Below are 27,308 nucleotides of genomic sequence, written 5' to 3'. Positions count from 1 at the left end.
AGGTGTGTTAGCGTCACACCTTTGTACGCTGTGTGGAATCCTAGAACCCCACGCCAAAACAGTTGAAGAAAAATGGCGTCTTGACATTCTCCAGCATTGTATGGGTGGCTGAGCGTTTAATCAAATCCTTAATCATCATTACCTGGACCTGTCCTGAAGAGAAGTTATAAAACCAGCAATTGGGGAACCATATGTCACTCCTGTGACGTTTTAATAGGGACGTGTTTCATCGTAACAGCCTTTGAAAACATGTTGATGTGACAGGTGTCTCTCCACTCACCTACATGAGCCCAGAGAATGGCTGGTGGTAATCTCTCAAGCCCTGACACACGTACTGGGAGTGCTAGCCTCTTTAAACCTGTCCCCATGGACGTCCATCACATTCTTCAGTTTACCACACTCAGGAGTATTCTGTCAAACTTTGTTTCAGGCACATGGAGCTGACTGTGTTTAAATTCACCATGACTGTCCACAGCTGCTAGGTCATACATATAAAACTGATGCACTTCAATGGAATGCACACACACACGCACGCACGCAGGCACACGCACTCGCACTCACACACACACGTATGCATGCAGGCGCACACACACACACACACACACACACACACACACACACACACACACACACACACACACACACACACACACACACACACACACACACACACACACACACACACACGCGATACTCATATAAAATATATCTGCTTGACAACTTAAGCCACATGGAATTATTATTTTCGTAAAAAGTGAAGGTCTAAGCTAACTGCAGCTTCGCCCTCAGCGGGGGTTAGGCAGCAGTCTACTCTACTCTGCTCTGCTCTGCTCTGCTCTACTCTACTCTACTCTACTCTAGAGGTGTTTGTTTTTTACCACTAACTGGTATTTATACTGAACAAAATATAAACCTAACAATTTCAACAATTTTACTGAGTTCCAGTTCATATAAGGAAATCAGTCAATTTAAATAAATTCAATAGGCCCTAATCTATGGATTTCACATGACTGAGTAGGATCACAGCCAATCAGAATTTTATTTTTTTAACTAAACAAGTCAGTTAAGAACAAAATCTTATTTTCAATGACAGCCTAGGAACAGTGGGTTAACTACCTGTTCAGGGGCAGAACAACAGATTTGTACTTTGTCAGCTCAGGGATTTGAACTTGCAACCTTCCTGTTACTAGTCCAATGCTCTAACCACTAGGCTACCCAACCGCCCTAGGGTTGCATTTTACATGTTTTTTTTACATGTTGCGTTTATATTTTTGTTTTGTAAATAATACACACCAGTGCACACCAGTGGCGATCTGTGCAGTTTAAGATGAGGGAAGACGCAATTTTTTTTAAATTAGCATGGCCTTATTTCTATTAATTTTTCATTCACCCAGTTCAATGTAACATTGATAGGTTTAGGCTACTACATGATACTCACATTTTCCTCGCACCCATCATGAGGTTGCTACAACTTAGCCTATGTATACAAGTTTACAACGTAGGTGCACACAGGTCGAGAGAAGAATTTGAGGTGCTTTGCACACTCTTGTCTGCATTTAGCTGATATATGGTGTAATCATTAGTCTGACAGTTGCAAACATGAGTTTCTATTGAACAAATTCAGGTATGTTTATCTCCATTTTGTTCCATTTTTCAACAGAATTGGTGGAATGAATACACCCCTGATCCAGCTGCACAACTTTGGTTTTAGAAGTGTGGGGGACATAACCTGACGCAGGGTCTGGAGGGTTCTCCCCAATACTTTTTGGGGGCATCTAAAGCTAATTTCCTGCATTTCTACACAATCCAATATGGCCGTTCTAACCGTCTCTATTTAGAACAACGAATAGTAAGCAAAAATGCCCCCAGTCATCAAGCTAAGTAAGGGATCATTGTTAAACATGTTTAGTGATTGATAAGACTGAACCAGATCAGTCAATATTGAGTTGCACCTTTAACCAGTAGCCTAACAAATCTAACGACTTTAAAAAATAGTTTTTATTGTCTTTATTAACGGTACATCAACTGGCGAAAGCTAGCTAAGGTAATTTTACAGTGCATTGCATCTTTCCCTTGATCCTGACTAATCTCCCAGTCCCTGCCTCTGTAAAACATCCCCACAGCATAATGCTGCCACCACCACGCTTCACAGTAGGGCATTCAGGCCAAAAAGTTCCATTTTTGGTTTCATCAGACCAGATAATCTTGTTTCTAATGGCCTGAAAGTCCTTGGCAAACTCCAAGCGGGCTGTCATGTGGCTTTTACTGAGGAATGGCTTCCGTCTGGCGACTCTACCATAAAGGCCTGATTGGTGGAGTGCTGCTTAGATGGTTGTCCTTCTGGAAGTTTCTCCCATCTCCACAGAAGAACTAAGGATCTCTATCAGAGTGACCATCGGCGTCTTGGTCACCTCCCTGACCTAACTTCTTCAATTTAAGAATGATGGAAGCCACTGTCTTCTTGGGGACCTTCAATGCTGCAGAAATATTTTGGTACCCTTCCCCAGATCTATCCCTCCACATAATCTTGTCTCGGACATCATGGCTTGGTTTTTACTCTGACATGCACTGTCAACGGTGGGACCTTATATAGACAGGTGTGTCCCTTTCCAAATCATGTCCAATCAATTTAATTTACCACAGGTGGACTCCAATCAAAAAGGATGATCAATGGAAACAGGTTGCACCTGAGCTCAATTTCGAGTCTCATAGCAAAGGGTCTGAATACTTATGTAAATACCTTTTTTCTGTTTTTTATTTTGAATACATTTGCAAAAATGTCTAAAAACCTATTTTCGCTTCATCATTATGGGGTATTGTGTGTAGATTGATGAGGGACATGTTTTATTTAATCATTTTCAGAATAAGGCTGCAACGTAACAAAATGTGGAAAAGTCAAGGGATCTGAATATTTTCTGAATGTACTGTACTTCTGTTTAAATGGGACAAAAAGGCTAGAAAACATTTACATACTGTCACTTATGCAGGATGGACAGGTTCCCGCGCCTTAGCAGAGGTGACCGGTCTGCTCCTGATCCCTGGGATCGTCATCTGCCTCTCCTTCCAGTTCTCTGCTGCCAATGACTGGAACGAACTACAAAAATCTCTGAAACTGGAAACACTTATCTCCCTCACTAGCTTTAAGCACCAACTGTCAGAGCAGCTCACAGATTACTGCACCTGTACATAGCCCACCTATAATTTAGCCCAAACAACTACCTCTTTCCCTACTGTATTTAATTAATTTATTTATTTTGCTCCTTTGCACCCCATTATTTTTATTTCTACTTTGCACATTCTTCGATTGCAAATCTACCATTCCAGTGTTTTACTTGCTATATTGTATTTACTTTGCCACTATGGCCTTTTTTTGCCTTTACCTCCCTTATCTCACCTCATTTGCTCACATCGTATATAGACTTGTTTATACTGTACTATTGACTGTATGTTTGTTTTACTCCATGTGTAACTCTGTGTCGTTGTATGTGTCGAACTGCTTTGCTTTATCTTGGCCAGGTCGCAATTGTAAATGAGAACTTGTTCTCAACTTGCCTACCTGGTTAAATAAAGGTGAAATAAAAATAAATAAAAAATTACCTGCCCTTTATACGTCACTCCCTTTGGTTTCTTCCTCAGTCGTCATTGTTGCTGTTTCTGTTTCTTGTTTGTGCGTTGTTCGTGTTTCTTGTTTTGTATTATGTTGCGTTTATTTATTAAAACACTCACTCCCTGAACTGGCTTCCGACTCTCAGCGCACATCATTACACATACAAACAACAGCTGTTAGATAGTTATATGAGGAGGCTATTATTACTATCTAACACATAGCTACAGGCTTGAGCTGAACTGGCATGTGGTTACAAGCTGCTACAAGCTGGCTAATTCATTCACGTCAGATAAGAGGGTTGAAACGTTAGCTAATGTATCATGTCAGTTACACTACTAGCTCAGCATTGGGAATACAGTAGTTTAGTTTATTTGAAGTTAAACAGCAGTTACCTTGCCAGCTACATCAGTCAACTAAAGAGTAGCCAGTTTCTGCTCTGCTTGCTTTTACAACTCAGAGAAAGAGGGAAACACGTACAGACTGACAGCAGCTGCCTCTGTTCAACTCTCCCGTGCTGGTCCAGCCAGCCTTTCAGAAGCTCCACAAAACCTGTCGGTCCAAATGGAGTGTCAGCCATATTGCTTTGCACCTATCCAGTCCCGGTCAGATCAGTAAACACCAAAGTGGAGTCAGGTCGTACTTTCCTTGTGCAACTCCTCTAGATGGAATGCATCAGCCTGCATGGTATGAATCTCAGTCAGCGCATATTTACCACATGAGGACAAGCTCTCGCCGCTGTAGCCAGTGGATTCATGACGCATGCGGCCCAATGTATTGGCGTACGCAGCCCAGTCTCTCCCCAACAGCCAATAAATGCATCAGTCTGAGGCCCTGAGCGATGCTAAATACACAGCTAGTTAAAGGGGATAGGGCCCTACGTCATCCATGGCGTTAGTGTACATATTTCTGTATTGAGCACTGTCTGCTATGGTGTAAAAGTGATGGCCCAGTCAATGATATCACTTTTATTGGTTGTTAGGATGTCTACTGTGATACACACTTATGTAAAGGCCAAAGTCGGGGAAAGAGTTGTGGTCCATGCGTTAAAGTCTATGGACCGTTTTACTGAATCAAATGTCAGCTGTAAAATTGAGTGACATCAAATTGAATTGCCTTTGTACAATTGTGTGCACAGACACACATGGCCAAACACATTTCCAATGAGATTAAACTTTTTTTCATGATTTTAGTCATTCGCACAACATAAAATAGATGTTTCACTCATTGTCATCTGCTACCAAAGAGTAGCAGCCATTTGGGAGAAACACGGTGGCCATTTTGTGCCAGAGGAGATCTCACCACACATCAGGGTGCAATATAACCAAACGTTTAGATAGAAATGCATTGGGTAGAACAGCTATGATTGTCAGTCAGTTAGTTTAGGGTATTGTGTTAGCTCTATTCGCTACATTTCTATCTGTTTGACCTTACAGAATACATGGGTGAGGGGTAGGCCAGTATACTTGTGCCAGTTTCCAGCTGGGGATGCTTAACGTTCCATAGCAGTGTTTTCATGTGCAGTACTCTCCACTCCATCACACAATGTAAATACTATAGCCCCACATGGTGCCACTGGTGTGTGGACTTTGACGTGGGTAGAAGGCTATTTACACACTCACTGTAGGAAAAAGATGATGCTAGCTGGGCTTAGTGCTCTGCATGCACAGTTTAACCTAACCTGGATACAGCTGGCCTGGCCTGAGAAAATACATGCACTCACGTACACATACACACAGAAGCACGCACGCACGCATGTACACACAAGCTTGCATGTGTGAGAGAGATAAACAGCGAACCGAGAAAGAGAGAGTGGGTCTGTGAGAAAGGAAAAGAGGGAGTTTTAAGCCAAATTCAGATTGGCACATGACGTGTCTGTCGAAATCTCTCTTGTGCCATGTTGACGTTTGGAAACATTGCCTGCAGCTCCTAGCTGATGCTCTCTGACTGCTGTAACATGTTAGTTCAGAGCCAGGCAGCACAATGTTTTCATTAAACCCACAACTGACGTCTGTGATGTCACCTCAGCTTTTACAGTTTCAGATTAACAAAGGGATTTTTTTTTTTTAACACAGAATGAGGGCTATCGCCAACAGAGGGTTGCTATAGGGATGACAATAGAGTAGACAAACATGGTTTGTGAGGAATATGAACCCAATGTTTTGGAGTTGGTAGGCCTATAACGCTATGTGTTGGGTAAAGCAATGCCCATATTTGGAGCACCATTTTGGAAAATGAGTTCTCCACTCCTAAGGTCAACAGCTACAGAAATGCCTTTTTGTGTCTAAATGTTTGCCCCCAATGACCACATAGCAACCATTGCATCACTTCCTGGAGATTACACATGACCCAAGATTGTGAAATGTTTACTATCGCCATGGTCACCACCTGGCCCAGAACCCCCTGTAAAATCCCATGACCCTCAGTGTGTGTGCATACCGGGTATACTCAGAAGGACATTCTGCCCACAACTTCCTATTCCCACTACCAAACATCCATTTCCTGTTTTAAAGGTCATGCCAGATTCCCAAACGTTGACCTCCCAAGTCCCTACATTCCGCTTTAAAAGCTTCATGGATTGATTTAAAGGCTTCATGGATTGAATTCAAGCTGCTCTTAAATCAGTGGTGCCTGAGGATTGTTGTGCTGTGGTCCATCTAAAGCGATCCTTTGACCTCCCAAATAATCAAAACCAGAGTTAGTCATCAGTAGCACAGTCCCTAGTGAAGACCCCAGTGTGTTCTCCTGACCACTATGAGTGAAACGTGGGGATTCTTGGGGAAACGCTGCTTTAACGTGTCTCATACACACCCATAATCTCTCTAACACCTAATGAGCAGCCGCAACATGTTCTGATGGTGTTTGAGTTTGTCAGTTGAACGCAGTTGTTTAACCTCAACATAGCATGTAGTGAAGAACATGCTTAAAGCTGGCAAGAGTGTTGATGACTGACAGTGAGGAAAAACATATTTTCTAGGAAAAAGACTTTGCCATCTTCATTTATAACAGAAGTTGTTAGATTACAGAGCTCACATTTCAAAACACTAAATCAATATAAGCCAAAATACTTAGGGGATACCTCCTAAAATATTTGATTTGCATAGGCTGTACTAGCTATTTTAACTATATACACAATCAGAAACTGTTAATAACCTGTTCAATAAATGCATGCAGGAAAGTAGCCTACTCTGTTGTGAAGGACAGATACTGCCACAGAGTGGCTATAATATGTAACCACAGGCAAACTTTTCACACAGTAAGCCTGGCTCTGACCAATCAGTTCTTTAGACCGAATCCTAACCTGGAACTGAAATGTGTAAGTAAAATGTTTGGATAAATCTCCCACTGACACCAAGACATTATTAATGCAAGTCAGAATAGTGTGGTGGACAGATCTCAAGTGAGGATTGGTCTCTGTGTTTATAAGAATGCCTAGATCAGTGTTTCCCAACTCCGGTCCTCCAGTACCCCCAACAGCACAACTTTTTGTTGTAGACCAGGACAAAAACACCTGGTTCAACTTGTCAAGGGCTTGATGATTAGTTGACAAGTAGAATCAGGTGTGCTTGTTCAGGGCCTCAACAACAATCTGTACTGTCGGGAGTACTGGAGTTGGGAGTACTGGAGTTGGCAAACACTGATCTAGGGCGCGTTCGTACATTCACTCTGGCTATCTGGGGCGGCAGGGTATATGGGGCGGCAGGGTAGCCTAGTGGTTAGAGCGTTGGACTAGTAACCGGAAGGTTGCGAGTTCAAACCCCCGAGCTGACATGGTACAAATCTGTCGTTCTGCCCCTGAACAGGCAGTTAACCCACTGTTCCCAGGCCGTCATTGAAAATAAGAATTTGTTCTTAACTGACTTGCCTGGTTAAATAAAGGAAAAAAAAAAAAAAAAAAATCTACTCAGAATTTCAGAGCACTCTTGTCTGAAAGCGCAGAATAATTTATGAATTTACGAACGCTCAACACCTGTTGAATATGACTGGTGTCAGTAAACATCAGCAAAAAAGCTTAATTCATTGTTGCCAGTAGCACAGTTACAGTCACCAACGCTCTGGGTAACGGTCAGAGTGAGGTGTTCTCTCATTTATGCCTGGAAGTAGCTAGCATGCTAGCTAACTTTAGCCAGCGAGCCTGAGTGCTTGACTGCCGTTGTGTGGTCAGAGCGCTCTCGGATCAACGCTACTCCTCGGCCAGAGCGTCCAGTGTGCGCTCTAAACACTCCGAGAGCGAAACACTCAATCTGACAATCTGACAACGCTCTGTATTTACGAATGCCCAGAGCGCACTCAGAGTGAATTTATGAACGCACACCTAGGTAGTCATTGCCATAAAGATCATACAATTCAAAACATAACGCTATGGTCATAAGCGATGTGTTACCATAGAGACACAGTTAAGATGACTACACACAATGAGTGAGAAAATGAACGCTCAAACAACCTTATATTTTACTGTAACAGATTTGTATTGCTTTAATGTTGTTTTTTCTCCTCAGGAACAGGTAAGCCATGACAGTATAATGCAAATGAAGAAAAAAAACCACAAGACCCTTCTGTACATCCTTAGTAGTACATTCACACACTCTTTAAGTCCCGTCTGTACACTGAACTCCTCCACACACCTCCACACAAAAATACATTCCATTTCCATTGGTTAACACTGACTGACAGCCGCGGGGTCATGTAGCTTGAAATGTTGAGGACTTAAAAAAAAAAACATACCAGCAAATAAAGAATAAATAAGGAGAATAAATAAATCATGTTACTTGTGAGAGGGCCACGGTTTGGACATCGGGGTGACTATAGCTAGACATAGTAGCTCAAATAAAAGAGATTTGAAGAATTGTAGACAACATTTTGCCTTCAACACTGATATTCACAGGAAATGATATAAAGTAATTGTTTGCATCTCTGCATCTGTTGTATGGTTGTGGTATTCCATTGGTAAGTGCTTGGTATTTCTAAACGGGTTAACAATAGTCTCAACTCCATTCCGTTGCAATGGAGAGGACGAGAGAGAGAATAGAGAAGTTCATATATAATGGTGGTGTTAGTGGTATGTGGGTCTGCATATTTACTGGCAACAGAAGGAACATTTATGAATTCATTCGGCTTAGCAACACAATTTCCTTGGAAAAAAGCCAAACATGTAGACACCATAGAAGTTATGTGTTAGAATCTTTGGCAAATCATAATGTCGGTATGATGGGTTGCACATTGCTGTTTACATATTGCATTTAAGGTCGGCTTCTAAATTAAATGTCCTCATGCTTCCCTTATAAAAACTTCATTTTTTTAAGAACATTTCATCTTTTCATAATATGGTAAATCCATATTCAAGAGCTGACCCTAAAACTGGCAACAACATCTGCCAGGTAACTGATATTATTCGCTGTATTATGGCAGCGTTTAAGACAAACTTGAACATTATGTTGGTCTACCACCCGGATGGTTTTGTCCATGCATTTTTCCTGTAAAAATCATATGCTTTCATCCCATACATGCCTAACCTCAATCTCTGAGAACGCGAAGAAGAAGAAACGTGACGAGCTGGAACAAACATACATGTACTGAGTAATGTACACCATATATATCCAAAAGCCTTTCAAAATCTCCCGACTTTGAAATCATTAGCCAAAATAAGTAGTTTTTTCTCAATCCTTAAGGTAATCTTCTTTATGTAGACTGTACAATATATGTATATATGAGTTATCATGGAGGAACAAAGCAACAAAAATAAATATATATTTTTTTAGCTATGTCACCTTTCAAAGTAGTATATCTATATACATTTGATATCAATATCATTTTTCCTTAGCTTATGGAAGATGGGTGAGTGGTGTGTGTTTGAGAAGCAGGCATTTACACACAGTGTGACAACCTCTACGTTTGTCTAAAGGTATGTAGATGCGATCTGGTGAGAGGATAAATTCCCTTTTGCTTAAAAATTAAAGACAACCTTGCTTGATACAGTGAAACCCCGCTGCAAGATTTAAAAAAATATTGCATCTCACCATCGAGTAACTACTTCAACAAAAGGCTGTCTACATGTTCTTTTTTCTTTTTAGGACTCTTTAGTAGAGTCCAAAAATGGTTTATAATATCATGCAGTCTCTAACAAGGCAAACAACCTCTGTTTTCTTGTCTTAGGGTTAAAGTCTTCATAGAACACAGCGTAGAATGGCCGTTTTGGTGATGTTTAGAGGGAGGGGGGTGCAGTTGGACTAAAACATGCAGGACAGTGCCTAGGGCCCAGGGCTTGGACCAGTCCCTGGAGTTTGTTTCCAGTGTGTTGATTAGCAGTGTCTGTGAGCAGCCAACAGGTCTGAGTAAAGCAGGATTGAGTTCAAACATGGATAATCGGCACCACCGTGTGGACAGGAGGAGTGACAGCAGTAGATTTACCAGCTACCTTTCCACAGGCCAGAGTAATCCATCTCCCACATCTGAAATCAATCAGTGCGCTCCAGGATCGACTGGTCAAGTCTGGACCTAACATAAGCAATGTGTTTTATGAGAAGGTTGATCTGCTCTGTGAAGTTGAGCACAGTTTATTTTTCTCGCTGTTGAGCCCTTTACAACATACAACAGGCCTGGGAAATGTCCACTCGAGGGTTCACAAATGACTTTAGTGGACCAAGCTTAAAGATCGAGCTAACATGCAAAATGTCTTCTTAAATATTCTTTAGTAAGAAGCCACTGAGGCAAACTATTTTTCTGAAGACAGAATCAAGTTATAGAAGAAAGCATTCTTTCTGTTTTTGTCTGTTTCATTTCAACAGTCCCGTTGTAAAAAAGAAAAACGGAGAAAACCTACAACGCCTTAAACTGACCGTCTAATAATGACATACTTGTTCTGAGTGCTACCTTTGGTAAATCAATCCGAAAACCTGATAAATGTCAGTGTCCTTTTCTCCCACTGATACTTAGTTTAGCACACAGCTCCTCCACCTTCTTCCTCCACCAGCTCGAGACACATTATCACTGTCACCACTCCAGCCACAACTTCCTCTGACGCCATCTTGGATTACCTCCAAGTCCTTCAAACATAAAATCTCGCAGAATAAAACAAAGAGAACATATCTCAACAAAAAGAACAGAGGAAAATAATGAAACACAATCCAAAATTATGAGAAAAAAAAATGGAAGACCAAAAAAATGACTGCCGGGGGTTTGTTGGTTTCATCGCCTCATGACTTTAGAGACGAAGTTGACGATGGCTGAAGCAGGCTGGTCGGGGTCCAACTCGGCAAACAGGTGGCTGACGTTGTCCGTTGTGCTTCCTTGTTTACGTGCCACAAAACCAAACAGTCTGAAGTTTAAAGAGAAATAAAAGCCTGGTTTGAATATATAGGAGATGGTTCATGATTTGATGTAGTTATTTATAGGCCTATGTGGACCATGGGACTTATTTGTCCCATCTAGTTAATGACCTATTCTATGTATAATAGAGTGATTTGAGTTGTGAGACCTACTTTGCCGTTCCACCTCCTTCCTTGCTCCACCTGTGAAGATGACATGTGACAAATTAATTTTGGAGGAACAATCAACAAATCTTCCCTATGTAGGCTACATTTGCACTATTTTCACTACTTTAGCACAGCAGAAAGATCTGGTCTCAAACACTTACTTCCTGTCCTGGGGGTCAATGTCACAGTAGGTGACAGTGTTGATTGGGTAGTGCCTTCGGAAGAAGACCCTAGGGCAGGTGAAAACTCAGAGTTAGTGTTGGAAATCTCAGAGTTTGTCACCAAGCTAGCTCAATACAAGTAAAACAGTTTGACATGCTAGTATATCAGTCAGAATCAATGATTGAATACCGACAGATTTCTATGGATCTGACTGTGGGTGTAGGGTGCTGTTTCCATGGTTACTACTCACTTCCTCTGGCTATCCGTGAGGGTGATGCCCTGCGACGACACTTTGAAGTGGACGGTTGTTGCCACGGGCAACGGATTGACGGCCACCGTTTCGCTGATTGCCTTGGCAATGGCCTGAGGACCGGTCAGAGACTCCATGTCCACAGAGCTGATGTAAAGAACATTGCATGCTGGGAGAGAACAAAAAAAATGGTGCAAATCAGTCACTGTTGAAAATGAAACAGTGAAGGAGTTCAACTACCAACAATTAGTGCAATCATTTGAACATTTTGTGGATAAGTGTTGAGAAACAGATCGAGGCAACAGCTGGCTGTATATTAGTGGCTCCATATGTTTCCTTTCTTCTACAATCAGAATGCTCACTCCATGCATTTGTCGGTAGGTAGTGCCATGCTATCTCTACCAAAGAGAAAAGAACACACGTCCAATCCAGAAGACAATGTTTCAAACCTCACAACAGCTGCCCTGCATAAGACCTAAAGAACAGCGTTATAGAAACACACTTCACTCGTTTGAGTGACAACCATGACAAGCAAAGGTGTGACTAAGGCAGGCATGGTAGTGAGAGGGAAGCTTCTGTGGTGACCATGCAGAGCTGAAATATCAGATCGGGTAGTGTGGGGACAAGGGGGTTAATAATGCCAAAATAGAACCCAAAAAACACAGTGCAGTATTTACCATGGGCCTCCTCGGGGACTTGTTGCTGTGCTACTGCAACATAACAGGGTATCCGAGCATGAGAGGAGAAACAAAACCACTGTAGTACATGAAAACTATGTATTTGTGTAACTGCATAGTAATTACATAGGTACTACAGTAGTAAAAGTAAAACAGAATTTGGCCGATTATTATTCGTTTGTTGTTATATGTATCTATTGTTGTAATAGAAGGCTTGGAATGGATTGATGATCAACTGAAAGAGAATGGGCTGAATAATGCAGGGTGCAGTTTGTCCTCACCTGCTCCTTGTTTCACCAGCTCGGCCACTGTGTCAGTGGGAGTGTCCAGCTCCAGGGCCTCCTCATTGGGATCTTTGCTGGGGATCATCAGCTTGCAGGGCAGGGCCAAAGGAGTCATCGAGTGTTGGTACACCAGGGCAGACAGACATCCTGCACACACACATGATTAGCAAGTTTACTTACTTGCTGGAGGGCTAATGAATGAGTTCTCTGTTGAATATGCATGTTTGGAACTCACCAAAGTAGGGTTCGTTGGGACAACCCTTCAGACGCACGCCTCTGGGGCTCGTCTCAATCAGGAAGTGCCTCACCAACTCGCTTGTGATGTCACCAACTGCCAAAAAACAAAACCGTAAACACATCCTTTAATCAAAGGTCTCTGATCGAAGGTCCATTTTTGCACTTTCACTCCTAAAGATTAAGGTTGGGATTTGGGTTAGGGTGATCTGATCCTAGATCTGCGACTAAGATTAAAGATCTACTGTACCTTTCTTGTTGGCCTGGGCGGTGGGAGGTGGGCAGGCCACCTTCATGGCCAGGCCGTAGGCCCCTCTGAAGGAGTGGCTGTCCCTGATGACGAAGGCCCCTGGCTCCCTGTCTCTCAGCAGACTGATGGCCTGCTCTCTGGAGATGTCTGGCTTGTACCAGAACTTAGACGTGTCCTGGACAAACTTCACGTTCAGCCTGATGTCTGGACTCTGGTCTGTAGAAGTAGTGACAATGGTCAAAGCAATGAAATAGGGATGATTCTGAGACTTTCGTCCATCAAAATAAGCACTGATTGACTGTACAGTTTCTGCTGTGCATGATTGAGTATGACCGCTCACTTGGCTAGATCTGAATAGATTGAATAGTTAGGCAGAGACTAGGGCTAGATGCTATTTAGGATTGGACCTCCTCTCTCACCGTAGATGGAGAATTTGGAGAGGTCGGGTAGGGTGTGAGAGGTGGACACACTGGGCGTGCTGCCTCCACTGGGTAAGGTGGGTGTGGTGGTCTTCCCATCCAGAGTCCCATACGACAGCCCCACATTGGACCTCTCTCCACTGGGCATCCGCCTCTTCTCTGGAAGCATCGGCTGGGGCGACACTGGGAAGGAGGGCGTGGGTGGTGCCCCCTGTCTGTCATCGGGCGTAGTGTGGCCACTGGCCATCGGGTGGCGCCCCATCAAAGGGCTAGCAGGGACGGCGGCGGTTCTGGAGCCTCTTGAGGGGATCACAGGGCTGCCGGGGACTTGCACCCTGTTTCCATTGGGCGGTGTGGGGTGACGAGCCAGACCCGGGCTGGCCTGGTTGGCCAGGCGGCGCTGGAGGGCGGGGCTTGGTGGGGTGTTGGTGGCCACTGTGCGGTGGAGTGTGTTGGGGCTTCCGGGGACGGTGTGGAGGGGGCCCACGACGCTGACCTGGGATCCCTCAGGGGAGTGGGGGCTGTAGGACGGAACGGGGGTGTGCTGGGTACTCTCCAAGGGGTGGGAGGGGAAGCCGGAGTCAGCCTGGAGCCGAATGGAGGAAGTCATCCTCATGCTGCAGAGAGAGAGAAACACTGAGCTGTAACCTAGGACTATCTTTATTCCTCTTATTTCAAGAGTTTCCCCTGAGTTATACAAACTCTGTGCCCCAGGAACAGTACAGTACTCACCCGTCTGGGCTGTGGATGGGACTACTGGAAGATATAGGATCATTTAGGGGGTGTCCACCATAACCACGGCCGTCTGTAGTGAAAACACACACACATATATTATTATTACACTGTTATTGGCAGGCTAAACAGGGAGTGAAAGGGATGCTGTTATGAGGGGGACCGACAGAAACCTGGCGAGGTCATTCCCAAAACAGTACAAAAAGAAAAGAAACATCCTGAGGGAGACTCAAAGTGGGATTAACACAGATGCAAAGTTGAGAGGTGAAGGCATTAAACAGGCCCACTCAACAGGCTAACAACCAAATATAGATTTGATACCTAACCTACTGTAACCTTACCTCACACCTTAACAAATTCCTTACTTTAACCTGAACTTTTTCTTCACGTTTCAGAAACTTTGGGACGCATTGGGCACCCAGTGATATTCGAGAAGAGGCAGGACTTAACCACTGATAGCCAATCAAAACAGAATGTTTGCAGTTGCAGCCTGTATAGTGGGACTGTGTTATTCCTCTAGAAGCAAACAACAGAAGGTAGAGCAAAACCGAGACGCCATAACAAGATCCTCCTGTCAAAACGAGGGGTTTTCAAACATGGCCGAACACAAAGGATTATGGGTACTCTGTGTGACGGGGATGAGAGGTTGGTGCCACATGTTGCCATAGAAACACCCTTACCTTGCTCCTCATCGCTTACAGATTCACAGTCTGACAGAACAGAAAGAATAAGTAGAAGAAGAAAACAGTCAGTGATTGAGGGAGAGGTGAGAAAAAGAGGAGGAGGAAACCGTTGAAAGAGAAGCAAGAGACCAAAGTTTGCAGGTGTGTAGAAGCAATTAGGGAACTAAGAACCTAAGAACCTAGATGGGAAAAGGTTGTGTGTGTGTTTGTGTTCTGACCTGATCCACAATGGAGTGTGTGTGTGTGTGTGTGTGTGTGTGAGTGTGTGTGTGAGTGTGTGTGTGTGTGTGTGTGTGTGTGTGTGTGTGTGTGTGTGTGTGTGTGTGTGTGTGTGTGTGTGGGTGTGTGTGTGTTCTGACCTGATCCACCATGGAGAATGTCTGCTGGATGGTGGGGCTTCAGTCCTAAAGCAGAGAGAGGGGTTTTGGCCAAGCCTGGAGGAGAACGGGCTAGAGAGAGAGAGGGAAACAGAGAGAGAGAGAAACAGAGAGAGAGAGAGAGAGAGCGCGAGAGAAACAGAGAGCGGGAGAGAGAAACAGAGAGAGAGAGAGAAACAGAGAGAGAGAGAGAGAGAGAGAGAGAAACAGAGAGTGATAGAGCGAGAGAAAAAGAGAGAGAGAGCGAGAGAAACAGAGAGAGAGAGCGAGAGAAACAGAGCGAGAGAGAGAGAGTGAGAGAAACAGAGAGAGAGAGTGAGAGAAACAGAGCGAGAGAGAGAGAGTGAGAGAAACAGAGAGAGAGAGAGAGAGAGAGAGAGAGAGAGAGAGAGAGAGAGAGAGAGAGAGAGAGCGAGAGAGCGAGAGAGAGAAACAGAGCGAGAGAGAGAGAGTGAGAGAAACAGAGAGAGAGAGAGAGTGAGAGAGAAACAAAGTGAGAGAGTGAGAGAAACAGAGCGAAAATAACAGAGTGAGAGAAACAGAAAGAGAGAGAGAGAAACAGAGAAACAGAGAGCGAGACAGAGAAACAGAGAGAGAGCGAGAGAAACAGAGAGCGAGACAGAGAAACAGAGAGAGAGCGAGAGAAACAGAGAGAGTGAGAGAAACAGAGAGAGAGCGAGAGAAAGAGAGAGCGAGAGAAACAGAGCGAGAGAGAGAGTGAGAAACAGAGAGAGCGAGAAACAGAGAGAGCGAGAGAAAGAGAGAGAGAGAGAGGGAGAGCGAGAGAAACAGAGCGAGAGAAACAGAGCAAGAGAGCGAGAGAAACAGAGAGAGAGAGAAACGGAAAGAGAGAGAGAGCGAGCAAGAGCGAGAAAGAGTGAGAGCGAGAAAGAGAGCGAGAGAGAGTGAGAGAAACAGAGAGAGAGAGAGAGAGAGCGAGAGAGAGAGAGCGAGAGAGAGAAACAGAGCGAGAGAGAGAGAGTGAGAGAAACAGAGAGAGAGAGAGAGAGTGAGAGAGAAACAAAGTGAGAGAGTGAGAGAAACAGAGCGAAAATAACAGAGTGAGAGAAACAGAAAGAGAGAGAGAGAAACAGAGAAACAGAGAGCGAGACAGAGAAACAGAGAGAGAGCGAGAGAAACAGAGAGAGTGAGAGAAACAGAGAGAGAGAGAGCGAGAGAAAGAGAGAGCGAGAGAAACAGAGCGAGAGAGAGAGTGAGAAACAGAGAGAGCGAGAAACAGAGAGAGCGAGAGAAAGAGAGAGAGAGAGAGGGAGAGCGAGAGAAACAGAGCGAGAGAAACAGAGCAAGAGAGCGAGAGAAACAGAGAGAGAGAGAGAAACGGAAAGAGAGAGAGAGCGAGCGAGAGCGAGAAAGAGTGAGAGCGAGAAAGAGATAGATAGATAGAAAGTGCAATATAGGGAGAAAGAAAGAGAGAGAGAAAAATTAGAGAGCGAGAGCGAGAGAAACAGAGCGAGAGAGCGAGAGAAACAGAGCAAGAGGAACAGAGCGAGAGAGTGAGAGAAACAGAGAAACAGAGCGAGAGAAACAGAGCGAGAGAAACAGAGAGAGAGAGAAAGAGAGAGTGAGAGCGAGAAAGAGATAGATAGATACAAAGTGCGATAGAGGGAAAAAGAAAGAGAGAGAGAGAAATTATAGATAATGAGAGAAAGAGAGAGACCAAACCAAACTGTAAGTGTTTAGCCTACCGAAGATCTGAGCTGATTCATACAGAATACATAGTGTCAGATCCAAACAACCAACAAACTACAACAATAGGACAACCAGGATGGTGAATGGAGACACAGTACAACGTGCCTTGGCCATGCAAGAGTTGGGACATGGCATGCAGAAAACAAACCAACACAGAACAGTTCACTGAGGGACTGGTGACACGGAGAGGGAACCAATGGCATCCTGAACAGTACATCTAGTAACTACATAGTAGTACTGTATATCCAAGGAGACAGACACAATGACTACATGCCAGGATTGGGGTCCAATCCATTTTTATTATTCAGCGAAAATAACAGAGTGAGAGAAACAGAAAGAGAGAGAGAGAAACAGAGAAACAGAGAGCGAGACAGAGAAACAGAGAGAGAGCGAGAGAAACAGAGAGCGAGACAGAGAAACAGAGAGAGAGCGAGAGAAACAGAGAGAGTGAGAGAAACAGAGAGAGAGCGAGAGAAAGAGAGAGCGAGAGAAACAGAGCGAGAGAGAGAGTGAGAAACAGAGAGAGCGAGAAACAGAGAGAGCGAGAGAAAGAGAGAGAGAGAGAGGGAGAGCGAGAGAAACAGAGCGAGAGAAACAGAGCAAGAGAGCGAGAGAAACAGAGAGAGAGAGAAACGGAAAGAGAGAGAGAGCGAGCAAGAGCGAGAAAGAGTGAGAGCGAGAAAGAGAGCGAGAGAGAGTGAGAGAAACAGAGAGAGAGAGAGAGAGAGCGAGAGAGAGAGAGCGAGAGAGAGAAACAGAGCGAGAGAGAGAGAGTGAGAGAAACAGAGAGAGAGAGAGAGAGTGAGAGAGAAACAAAGTGAGAGAGTGAGAGAAACAGAGCGAAAATAACAGAGTGAGAGAAACAGAAAGAGAGAGAGAGAAACAGAGAAACAGAGAGCGAGACAGAGAAACAGAGAGAGAGCGAGAGAAACAGAGAGAGTGAGAGAAACAGAGAGAGAGAGAGCGAGAGAAAGAGAGAGCGAGAGAAACAGAGCGAGAGAGAGAGTGAGAAACAGAGAGAGCGAGAAACAGAGAGAGCGAGAGAAAGAGAGAGAGAGAGAGGGAGAGCGAGAGAAACAGAGCGAGAGAAACAGAGCAAGAGAGCGAGAGAAACAGAGAGAGAGAGAGAAACGGAAAGAGAGAGAGAGCGAGCGAGAGCGAGAAAGAGTGAGAGCGAGAAAGAGATAGATAGATAGAAAGTGCAATATAGGGAGAAAGAAAGAGAGAGAGAAAAATTAGAGAGCGAGAGCGAGAGAAACAGAGCGAGAGAGCGAGAGAAACAGAGCAAGAGGAACAGAGCGAGAGAGTGAGAGAAACAGAGAAACAGAGCGAGAGAAACAGAGCGAGAGAAACAGAGAGAGAGAGAAAGAGAGAGTGAGAGCGAGAAAGAGATAGATAGATACAAAGTGCGATAGAGGGAAAAAGAAAGAGAGAGAGAGAAATTATAGATAATGAGAGAAAGAGAGAGACCAAACCAAACTGTAAGTGTTTAGCCTACCGAAGATCTGAGCTGATTCATACAGAATACATAGTGTCAGATCCAAACAACCAACAAACTACAACAATAGGACAACCAGGATGGTGAATGGAGACACAGTACAACGTGCCTTGGCCATGCAAGAGTTGGGACATGGCATGCAGAAAACAAACCAACACAGAACAGTTCACTGAGGGACTGGTGACACGGAGAGGGAACCAATGGCATCCTGAACAGTACATCTAGTAACTACATAGTAGTACTGTATATCCAAGGAGACAGACACAATGACTACATGCCAGGATTGGGGTCCAATCCATTTTTATTATTCAGTCAATTCATGAAGTTAATTGAAATGCCATCAGTTTTCCAGCGGAGGAAAAGAGTTTGGCAGGGTTGGCGTGGTGGACTGGACACAGTAATCTGAAGATTCCATGCATCTTCCACTTACCAAAGAATCCCACATCAATTCTTTGTCTGTCTGTTTCAAAGATAGTGCCTCCAGAGAGGGCAGGCAGGGGCCAGAGCAGGGGTAGTGGGGCAGGGTAAAGGGGGTAGATGGAGGGGGGTATCTGGGGGCCCAAAGCGGGTCCTTACTTCAACTACAGTGTGGCGGTGACCACTGCAGGAATAGGGAGCCCTAAACCTGCTTGGTCCCAAATAAGTCCAAAAGCAGTCTGTCTATTGAAATGATCATGTGTCAAGCATTAAGATAAATACAGATAGATAAAGTATTTATCTCTATGGTATCTCTACGGTGCCAAGAAGCAATCTACTGTCTAACCTGACATGATTTATAGGTCATAGGTTAAGTGATGAAACTACAATACATTATTATCTTCTATCTATTCCTGTGTGGCTCAGTTGATAGAGCATGTAACTTGGCAGGGTTGTGGGTTTGACTCCCACAGAGGGACCGTATGAAAAAGTTAAATGATGTATGCATTCACTACTGTAAGTCGCTCTGGATAAGTGTGCATGCTAAATGATTAAAATGTCATTTTTCAGTTTTATTCCCAGTCTCTCTCATCATTTCTTTCACAGAGGGAATTAGTATTAGTTTACACTGAATCATCTCTACAAGAGAAAGAAAGGTGTTATTGAATTCATTTAGGAAACCCACCACCACCGATTAGTCCCAATCAAAACACCAACAATTGAAGATTACAGTAACAGCAGTGACTTTCTCTGGCCCTGTCCAAATAATGTCAGAACGCATCGTTCCTCCCTTATAAGAAGGCAGTAAAGAAGGACGCATCTTAAAAGCATTGGAACTGGGCCCCCTTCTACAACCACTTATTGTGCATCACTTTAGGCTGCAACTGCAAGTACGAAAGATACTACATACTTAACGTTTATGACAGTAAGGTCTACTGGCGCCCTCTGTCTGCAGGGAGGTGAACTTACACATGTTGAAGTAAGGGGTCTGAGGTGAGACAGGGAAGGCAGGGGTCAGGGGGTGGGCCTCACCACCACTGCTGAACATAGGACTGACAGCAGCCCGACCGTCAGCATCATCATCCCCATACGCCTCGCGGTAGCTGTGCATGGGGCCCTGGAAGGAGGGGACACAGCACACACGCAACACACACACACACACACACACACAACACACGCCCACCCACATACACAGAAGGAGCCAGAAAATACACACGGACAAGGACAATACACACATAGAGGTAATGCAAACAGGCACAGACAGAAAATAACACACAGATACAAATACGGACAGAGATAGCGACACATTACAAATGCACACACACCAACACAAAGTCCACATAGACACACACACACACACACACACACACACACACACACACACACACACACACACACAACAGACATGGTTACTCTCACAGTGAAACAATGAACTATTCAATGAATGGAAGACCATTTTAAGCTGATAAAGACTAGAGAGAGAGAGAGCTTGCTGCCTGTGGCTGGACAGGGGTATGTACTCTACCTCTCTGGGTCTTCCTCCAGGGTTGAGGATGTGGAAGTCTGACGAGTGGACAGGGGAGCGCACCGGCACCCCCGTGTGGGCTGGAGGGTCCTCGTTGTGGTAGTGCCCCTCGCTAGTGGTCCGACGGCGGACGGTCTCCTTAGCCTCCTCCGGCGTCAACCCACGGGAACGCATCCCTGGAACGCCAACAACAGCGTCAGGAATTCCCAAAGGCTTTCCTTCAGTTTCAGGAATGTATTTAGGAAGCACAATCACTTTAGTGGGGATCTAAAATATGGATCTGGAAATAAGTTTCAGAGTGTGTCTACACTGTATATTCCAGGTTTCATACATCATTCCAAACTTAAAATAAGTGATTTGCTTATTTTAAGAGGAATGTTGTCACGAGAGAGAGAGAGAGGGGGGGGGGGGGAAGAGAGAGAGAGAGGGAGAGAGAGAGAGAGAGAGAGAGAGAGAGGGGGGGAGAGAGAGAGAGAGAGAGAGTAGAGAGAGAGAGAGAGAGAGAGAGTAGAGAGAGAGAGAGAGAGAGAGAGAGAGAGAGAGAGAGAGAGAGAGTAGAGAGAGAGAGAGAGTAGAGAGTGAGAGAGAGGGGGGAGAGAGAGAGAGAGAGTAGAGAGAGAGAGAGAGAGAGAGAGAGAGAGAGAGATTAGAGAGAGAGAGAGAGAGAGAGAGAGAGAGTAGAGAGAGAGAGAGAGAGAGGACAAACCAGAGAAAGAATAAGAGCGATGGCGGTCAGATTGTGGCGTAGTGGAAATGCTTTCGTTGATGCCCTGAATACGAGCGTTGTACTCTGCTCACAGTGGGGGTCATGGATAGGAGGCAGAGGAGGAGGTGGAGGAGGAAGAGAAGGAGGAGGAAGGAGGTGCAGGGGCAGATGCAACGGCGTGAAGGGTGGTCCAACAGAGCAGAGGAATGGATGGACAGAACAAGAGACAGAAACAGAAAAAGACAGAGAGAAAAAATGAATAAAGGAAAATGAACGTTTTATTCTGTGAAGTCATTAAACAAACAGAATAAAGATGGAAGTTAAAATGAGAGATGACAGAAATTAGAGCAGGGATAGAACCAAAATGTGCACATTCTGGAATCCCCCAGAAACGGATTAGGGAAACACTGCTTCACCATACATTAGTGTTAGGACATGTTTCCTGTTCTGTGTGGACCGCGGGAAGACTAGCTGCTGCTTTCACAACAGCTAATGGGGATCCTAATAAAATACCAAACACCAAGTCAACATCTGCGGTAGAAAGACAAAGGCAACTACCAAATAAGCCCACTTGGTGGCATCTGTGAGAACCATACCATACGCTTCCACACGTGGCGGGACGTGAATGTGGAAAATGCATGGTAGCTGAGAACTCAACCAGCATGTCTATTCTTACCACCTTAAATCTCATCTCCATGGTGTCCAACTCTCCCCTCGCTGTAGGACACAGCTCTGAGCTCACTGTAGGTTTTCAGACCATATCTGTCCTGCACAACAAAGAGTTACTATCTAGCTAGCTCAATGCCATGATGATTCCACCTATTACCAAGGTCAGACAAAGCTGGGGACATGAAACAGTAGCTTCTATTTCCAATATAGAATTAGATATATTAGAGTACATGTAAACAGTAGCTTATATTTCCAATATAGAATTAGATATATTAGAGTACATGTAAACAGTAGCTTCTATTTCCAATATAGAACTAGATATATTAGAGTACATGTAAACAGTAGCTTCTATTTCCAATATAGAATTATATATATTAGAGTACATGTAAACAGTAGCTTATATTTCCAATATATAATTAGATATATTAGAGTACATGTAAACAGTAGCTTCTATTTCCAATATAGAATTAGATATATTAGAGTACATGTAAACAGTAGCTTCTATTTCCAATATAGAACTAGATATATTAGAGTACATGTAAACAGTAGCTTCTATTTCCAATATAGAATTAGATATATTAGAGTACATGTAAACAGTAGCTTATATTTCCAATATATAATTAGATATATTAGAGTACATGTAAACAGTAGCTTCTATTTCCAATATATAATTAGATATATTAGAGTACATGTAAACAGTAGCTTCTATTTCCAATATAGAACTAGATATATTAGAGTATATGTAAACAGTAGCTTCTATTTCCAATATAGAATTAGATATATTAGAGTACATGTAAACAGTAGCTTCTATTTCCAATATAGAATTAGATATATTAGAGTACATGTAAACAGTAGCTTCTATTTCCAATATAGAATTAGATATATTAGAGTACATGTAAACAGTAGCTTCTATTTCCAATATAGAATTAGATATATTAGAGTACATGTAAACAGTAGCTTCTATTTCCAATATAGAATTAGATATATTAGAGTACATGTAAACAGTAGCTTCTATTTCCAATATAGAATTAGATATATTAGAGTACATGTAAACAGTAGCTTCTATTTCCAATATAGAATTAGATATATTAGAGTACATGTAAACAGTAGCTTCTATTTCCAATATAGAATTAGATATATTAGAGTACATGTAAACAGTAGCTTCTATTTCCAATATAGAATTAGATATATTAGAGTACATGTAAACAGTAGCTTCTATTTCCAATATAGAATTAGATATATTAGAGTACATGTAAACAGTGCACATCACTGAATAAGCCAGTGGTGATAGAAGACCGTTGATATACTGCATTTGACTATGACTGTGCTTCTCACAGTTCACAGCATGTTCCGGAACAAAGCGTTCATTGTGACTCTCAGCGGTGCCTGTAAGGATGACAGTCAAAACAAGATCCCCTTGCAACTGTCCCTGCTAACGAATGTTTGGTAACAGTTATAAGGTGTTATTATGTAGTAGTGGCAGGTAGTCTAGTGGTTAGAGCGGTGGGCCAGTAACCGGAAGGTTGCTGAATCGAATTCCTGAGCTGACAAGGTAAAAATCTGTCGTTCTCCCTATGTTCCCTAACCCACTGTTCCCCGGGTGCCGAAGACGTGGATGTGGATTAAGACAACCCCCCCACCTCTCTGATTCAGAGGGGTTGGGTTAAATGCACATTTCAGTTGTACAACTTTCCTAATGCATTATAATACTTGCCACAAGCACATATGACATCATTATAATGTCTTTTTGCTTTATGTATTGTGACAGTGAATACCTCTGCTTTTGAAAATGACATAATGAAACATGAAATATGAAAATGATGAAACTAAACAGGGATATTCAATCTAATCCTCAATCCGGTAATGACTTACCAGCGATGCGTTGAGCCACCAGGCCCTCCAGGTTGAGGTTCTCCTCCTCAGGTTCTGGCTCCTTGAGAAGGGGGGAAGAGTTGGGGAGGGGGGAGGAGGAGGTGCTGTAGCCATGATAGGGAGACCCTCCCTTGCGGTCTGGGGAGTGGGACACCACCGTCCCACCTGGGTACGAGTTCAGGGGCTTCATCTGGAGCTGTCCGAAGATGGGGGAGGAGTCAGAGGGGTAGAGGGGGGAACCAGGCCCCTGGGCTGGGTGCATGTGGTAGGGCTCGGGGGGGTGTATGGGAGTGGTGTTTGTATGGGGCTGGTACGAGGCGGACCTCGGGGGGACATACGACAGGGGAGACTCAGCCACAGGACTCTGGATGGGCGATGTTGAAACCCGGCCAGCCGTCGACCTCAGAGGCTGTCCGAGGGCATTGTAGTTAATGTTATAGCCATGGATGGCTGAGTCTGCCTGGTAGGACGGCCTGGCCAGAGATTGGGAGAAGGGGATCTGGGCTGGCCCTCCTACTCTGTTCTCACCAGAGGGGGCGCTGTAGGACTTGGGAACCTGTCCTGTGTGTGGGTCCAGATCCAGCATCAGCATGTCGAGGGCTTCGATAGACTGCTCTATGTCGTGCTGAGAGGCGGTGGGGGGGAAGTGGGGCAGACTGTGGGTGCTCTGTAAGGGAGGACCGAAGGGGTCGTCTGGCAGACTGTACTGGTGCCATGCGCTCAGCCCCCTCTGGACTGCCTCCCTGCTACTGGTGCTCCTCTCAGGGGCCCTGGGCAGCTTGTGGCCTCCAGGCTCGGGGGTCCCGAAGGACTGGGAACGCTGCATACTCCCGTTCTGGTAACTGTTAGGAGAGTACTCCTCCTCCTGGGGCGAACTGGAGTCCATGATCCGCTCCTGTGCCGACGTAGAAGTCCGTACCCGGTGCACCGGCATCTCCCGTAGCTTCTCTAGGTATGGCCCGTCGTTCTGCCTATTAATGGGTATCTGTGATTGGTAGTACAGCTCTGCGGGCGTGGCCTGGCCCTCCAATGACGAGAGTGTTCCCAGACTGTCCACGCTGTTACCCTCCTGACTGATGTGCAGCTCGTCGTCCAAGATGTCCGTCTCGCGCTCTTCGGCGGAGGGGGCTGCAATGAGCCGGGTATGCCCACTGACGTGCACCTGGGCTGGGACAAGGTGGCGTACTGCCCCCCCGGGGCTGGTGGAGGTAGCCAGGTAGGCCTGGCGGTGGAGCATGGGGGCCTCAAGGCCACTCAGAAGCTGGTCCAACTCTCTCTTCTCCTGGGGACTGAGAGGGGGATGACTGGGCGTGTTGTGGTTCTGGTTGGTGTTCACCGCTCCATGCAGCAACAGACTGTGGTCATCGGTACGATCGGTTTTGACGGATGCTGTCGAGTTCCCAGAGTCGCTGCTGACCGACAGGGCGTGGTCGACCGCGGGCAGGGAGGCGTGGCCCACTACCGGGAGGGTGCGGTCAGAACTTGGGAGGGTGTGGTCAGGGTGTTGGGGGGTGTGGTCTGCGTTGGTTAGGGGGTGGTCAAGGACTGGAAGTCCGTTGATTGTGACCACTCCATCGAGGGACTCTTTCTTTGTGACTCGGGCATACAGGCTGCCGTCGAGGGGGCCTTGGGTGTGAACAACGTCTGAAAGAGAGAAGAAGAATACATGCTATTAAAAGGTGCGCAAACAAAGAGGAGAAACAAACACATTTCTGATTTTGAAAACTCCTCACAAACGACCCAACATCACAGTCACTTTCACACCACAGGGACTTGTGCCTGACTCCTAACTGTTTCCTGAGACTGGACAACGACAGCTAGTCCTCCATGGAAAAGAGAATTCACTCCATCCTCCAATCAGACACAACTTAATGGAAGCTTAAGTCAACACAGCATATTCATCTTCTAATACAGTAGTGTTGAGTGCATATATGTATATACATACACATCCAGGTCTTTCAGCCCTAAACACATGGAGCCTCCAGCCCACCATAACAGCCCTGGCTCTGGCTCTGGTCTAGTATAAGTACATTAGGGGTCCAAGCATCCTAGTCCAGGACCTGTCATGATGCGTCAGGCAACACAACCCTACATGGCGTGACAAGGACCCCCGCACCACCGTCTGTGGAACATCTCCCAAACACAGTGCACGAACTCGCCATGGCAACGACAGAATTACCACATCAGAATTCCCAGATTCTTCAATATCAGAATCTACAGTATGTGAGAGCACCAGAATTTCCATGTTATATATACAGTGTCATTTGACATGTCCTGTGTCTATCTATATGAACGCAGCACGTTTCATTCAGGTGATTTTGTCACTGAGTAACTGTTTTTATGTATCGATGTCAGCATGCTGTGTATAATCCTCAGATGTTCTCCCATGCAGATGGGTTGGTTACATCACTCTTGATTTAAGGCCAGCATTTCCGATAATAGCCACCTCTCAAGTTTGGCAGGAGTCCCTGGCAACCTCCAGCACCCATTTCCTGGACCAATCACTCCACCAACCAATTCCTCAACAACTGGTCTCATAACAGCTCTAAACTTGACCATGTCTGATGATGAAGGATGGCATTAAGATCAAGAGGCATGTTTCAAACAATATGAGGCCCAATTTGAGACCAGAAACTCAGGTTCATATTGATTACAATGCCCTGCATCATCTTTGTTCTCCTATAAACGTCTCCAGAATATTTTCAGGACCATATTGACCATGAAAACACACACGCACACGCACACGCACACACACACACACACACACATACACACACACACACACACACCTCTACATCTCAAAAAGACCCCCCTTCTCTTTCAACAGCTGCTTAGAGGAACGTGATATCTGGTCATCGGGAGCAGCTTCTGAACATCAGCACAGCATGGTGTTAGTTGGTGGGGGGGTTCCACAGTGACACATGGAGAGGTTCTCTGACCACAGCTATTTACGAGGCCATTTCAACAACGCTACAGTAGCAGAATGAGAGAGAGAGGAGAGAGAAAGAGAAGAGGGAGAAAGCTACCCTTGCTTACCCACCAGAACACACTGTTCCTTATTTTTGTAGGGAACTTCTAGTGCTCCTGATATTGCCCGCAAAATACTTCCCAGTCCAGAACAGTTTGACTGATAACCTACTTCAAGCCAAGTCCAAGTCCTGAATCAACTCCCATGAAAGCGTTTCTTACCTGGAGATAGAGTTCTTCTCTTCCTCATTCCTTTCTGTGTTTTCTTTCCTTTAGTTTGATTAAATAGAGTAGCCCTTTGCCATCACACTTGGTTTGGTTGAGATGAAGGGGAGAAATCCTTCACTAGGCTATGATTCAAATGATACTGAGTTGGCATAGCCTTCCCCTCCCTCTCTCATTGGTTGGGAGGAGACAAAGATGGGCCACCCTTCACTTATTGATGTTGGGATTGGGCGAGGTGGGGTGGAGCTAGTCCATTCCCTGGGGAGTTGAACTATGAGTTGTGAGCTGTGAGCTGGTCCAGTGGAATCTGTCAGTTCCTTCCTGGCATTGGGAGTTTCCTAAAACTACAACACCCACGCAGCTAACCACCCTGAGCCCTGGCCTGGACCCACTCCTACACAGTGACATCACTCACACTCACACTGGGGTTTCCCTGGCCTCTCTCTCTCTAGTAATCTATCTGTCTCTATGTCTCTCTCTCTCACACACACGCACCCACACACACACACACACACACACACACACACACACACACACACACACACACACACACACACACACACACACACACACAC

At 44.8% G+C, this 27,308-nt stretch overlaps 1 protein-coding gene across 6 annotated transcripts in view; it reads right to left on the bottom strand.

The window, feature by feature from the left end:
* Positions 1 to 8,049: 8,049 nt before the first annotated feature.
* Positions 8,050 to 27,308, bottom strand: part of LOC110528828 (tensin) — a 257,225-nt gene continuing 237,966 nt past the window's right edge. For 5 of the 6 annotated variants that reach the window (XM_036982557.1, XM_036982560.1, XM_036982562.1 and 2 more), the window contains 16 exons: positions 23,542 to 25,185; positions 21,001 to 21,084; positions 20,295 to 20,470; positions 19,739 to 19,886; positions 15,127 to 15,216; positions 14,765 to 14,794; positions 14,085 to 14,157; positions 13,353 to 13,969; positions 12,934 to 13,149; positions 12,685 to 12,780; positions 12,447 to 12,596; positions 12,166 to 12,198; positions 11,489 to 11,657; positions 11,238 to 11,306; positions 11,083 to 11,112; positions 8,050 to 10,919 (listed from right to left, as the gene is read on the bottom strand). In XM_036982557.1, coding sequence (XP_036838452.1) covers positions 10,790 to 10,919; positions 11,083 to 11,112; positions 11,238 to 11,306; positions 11,489 to 11,657; positions 12,166 to 12,198; positions 12,447 to 12,596; positions 12,685 to 12,780; positions 12,934 to 13,149; positions 13,353 to 13,969; positions 14,085 to 14,157; positions 14,765 to 14,794; positions 15,127 to 15,216; positions 19,739 to 19,886; positions 20,295 to 20,470; positions 21,001 to 21,084; positions 23,542 to 25,185 — 3,755 coding nt within the window. In that variant the 3' untranslated portion in view covers positions 8,050 to 10,789. The remainder of the gene's footprint in view (positions 10,920 to 11,082; positions 11,113 to 11,237; positions 11,307 to 11,488; positions 11,658 to 12,165; positions 12,199 to 12,446; positions 12,597 to 12,684; positions 12,781 to 12,933; positions 13,150 to 13,352; positions 13,970 to 14,084; positions 14,158 to 14,764; positions 14,795 to 15,126; positions 15,217 to 19,738; positions 19,887 to 20,294; positions 20,471 to 21,000; positions 21,085 to 23,541; positions 25,186 to 27,308) is intronic. The other variant, XM_036982561.1, reaches the window with a different exon arrangement.

Source organism: Oncorhynchus mykiss, chromosome 7 (genome assembly GCF_013265735.2).
Source record: "Oncorhynchus mykiss isolate Arlee chromosome 7, USDA_OmykA_1.1, whole genome shotgun sequence".
Classification (NCBI taxonomy): Eukaryota; Metazoa; Chordata; class Actinopteri; order Salmoniformes; family Salmonidae; genus Oncorhynchus; species Oncorhynchus mykiss.
Note: the sequence above shows the minus strand (reverse complement) of the source record. Positions and strands in the feature narration are given on the sequence as shown.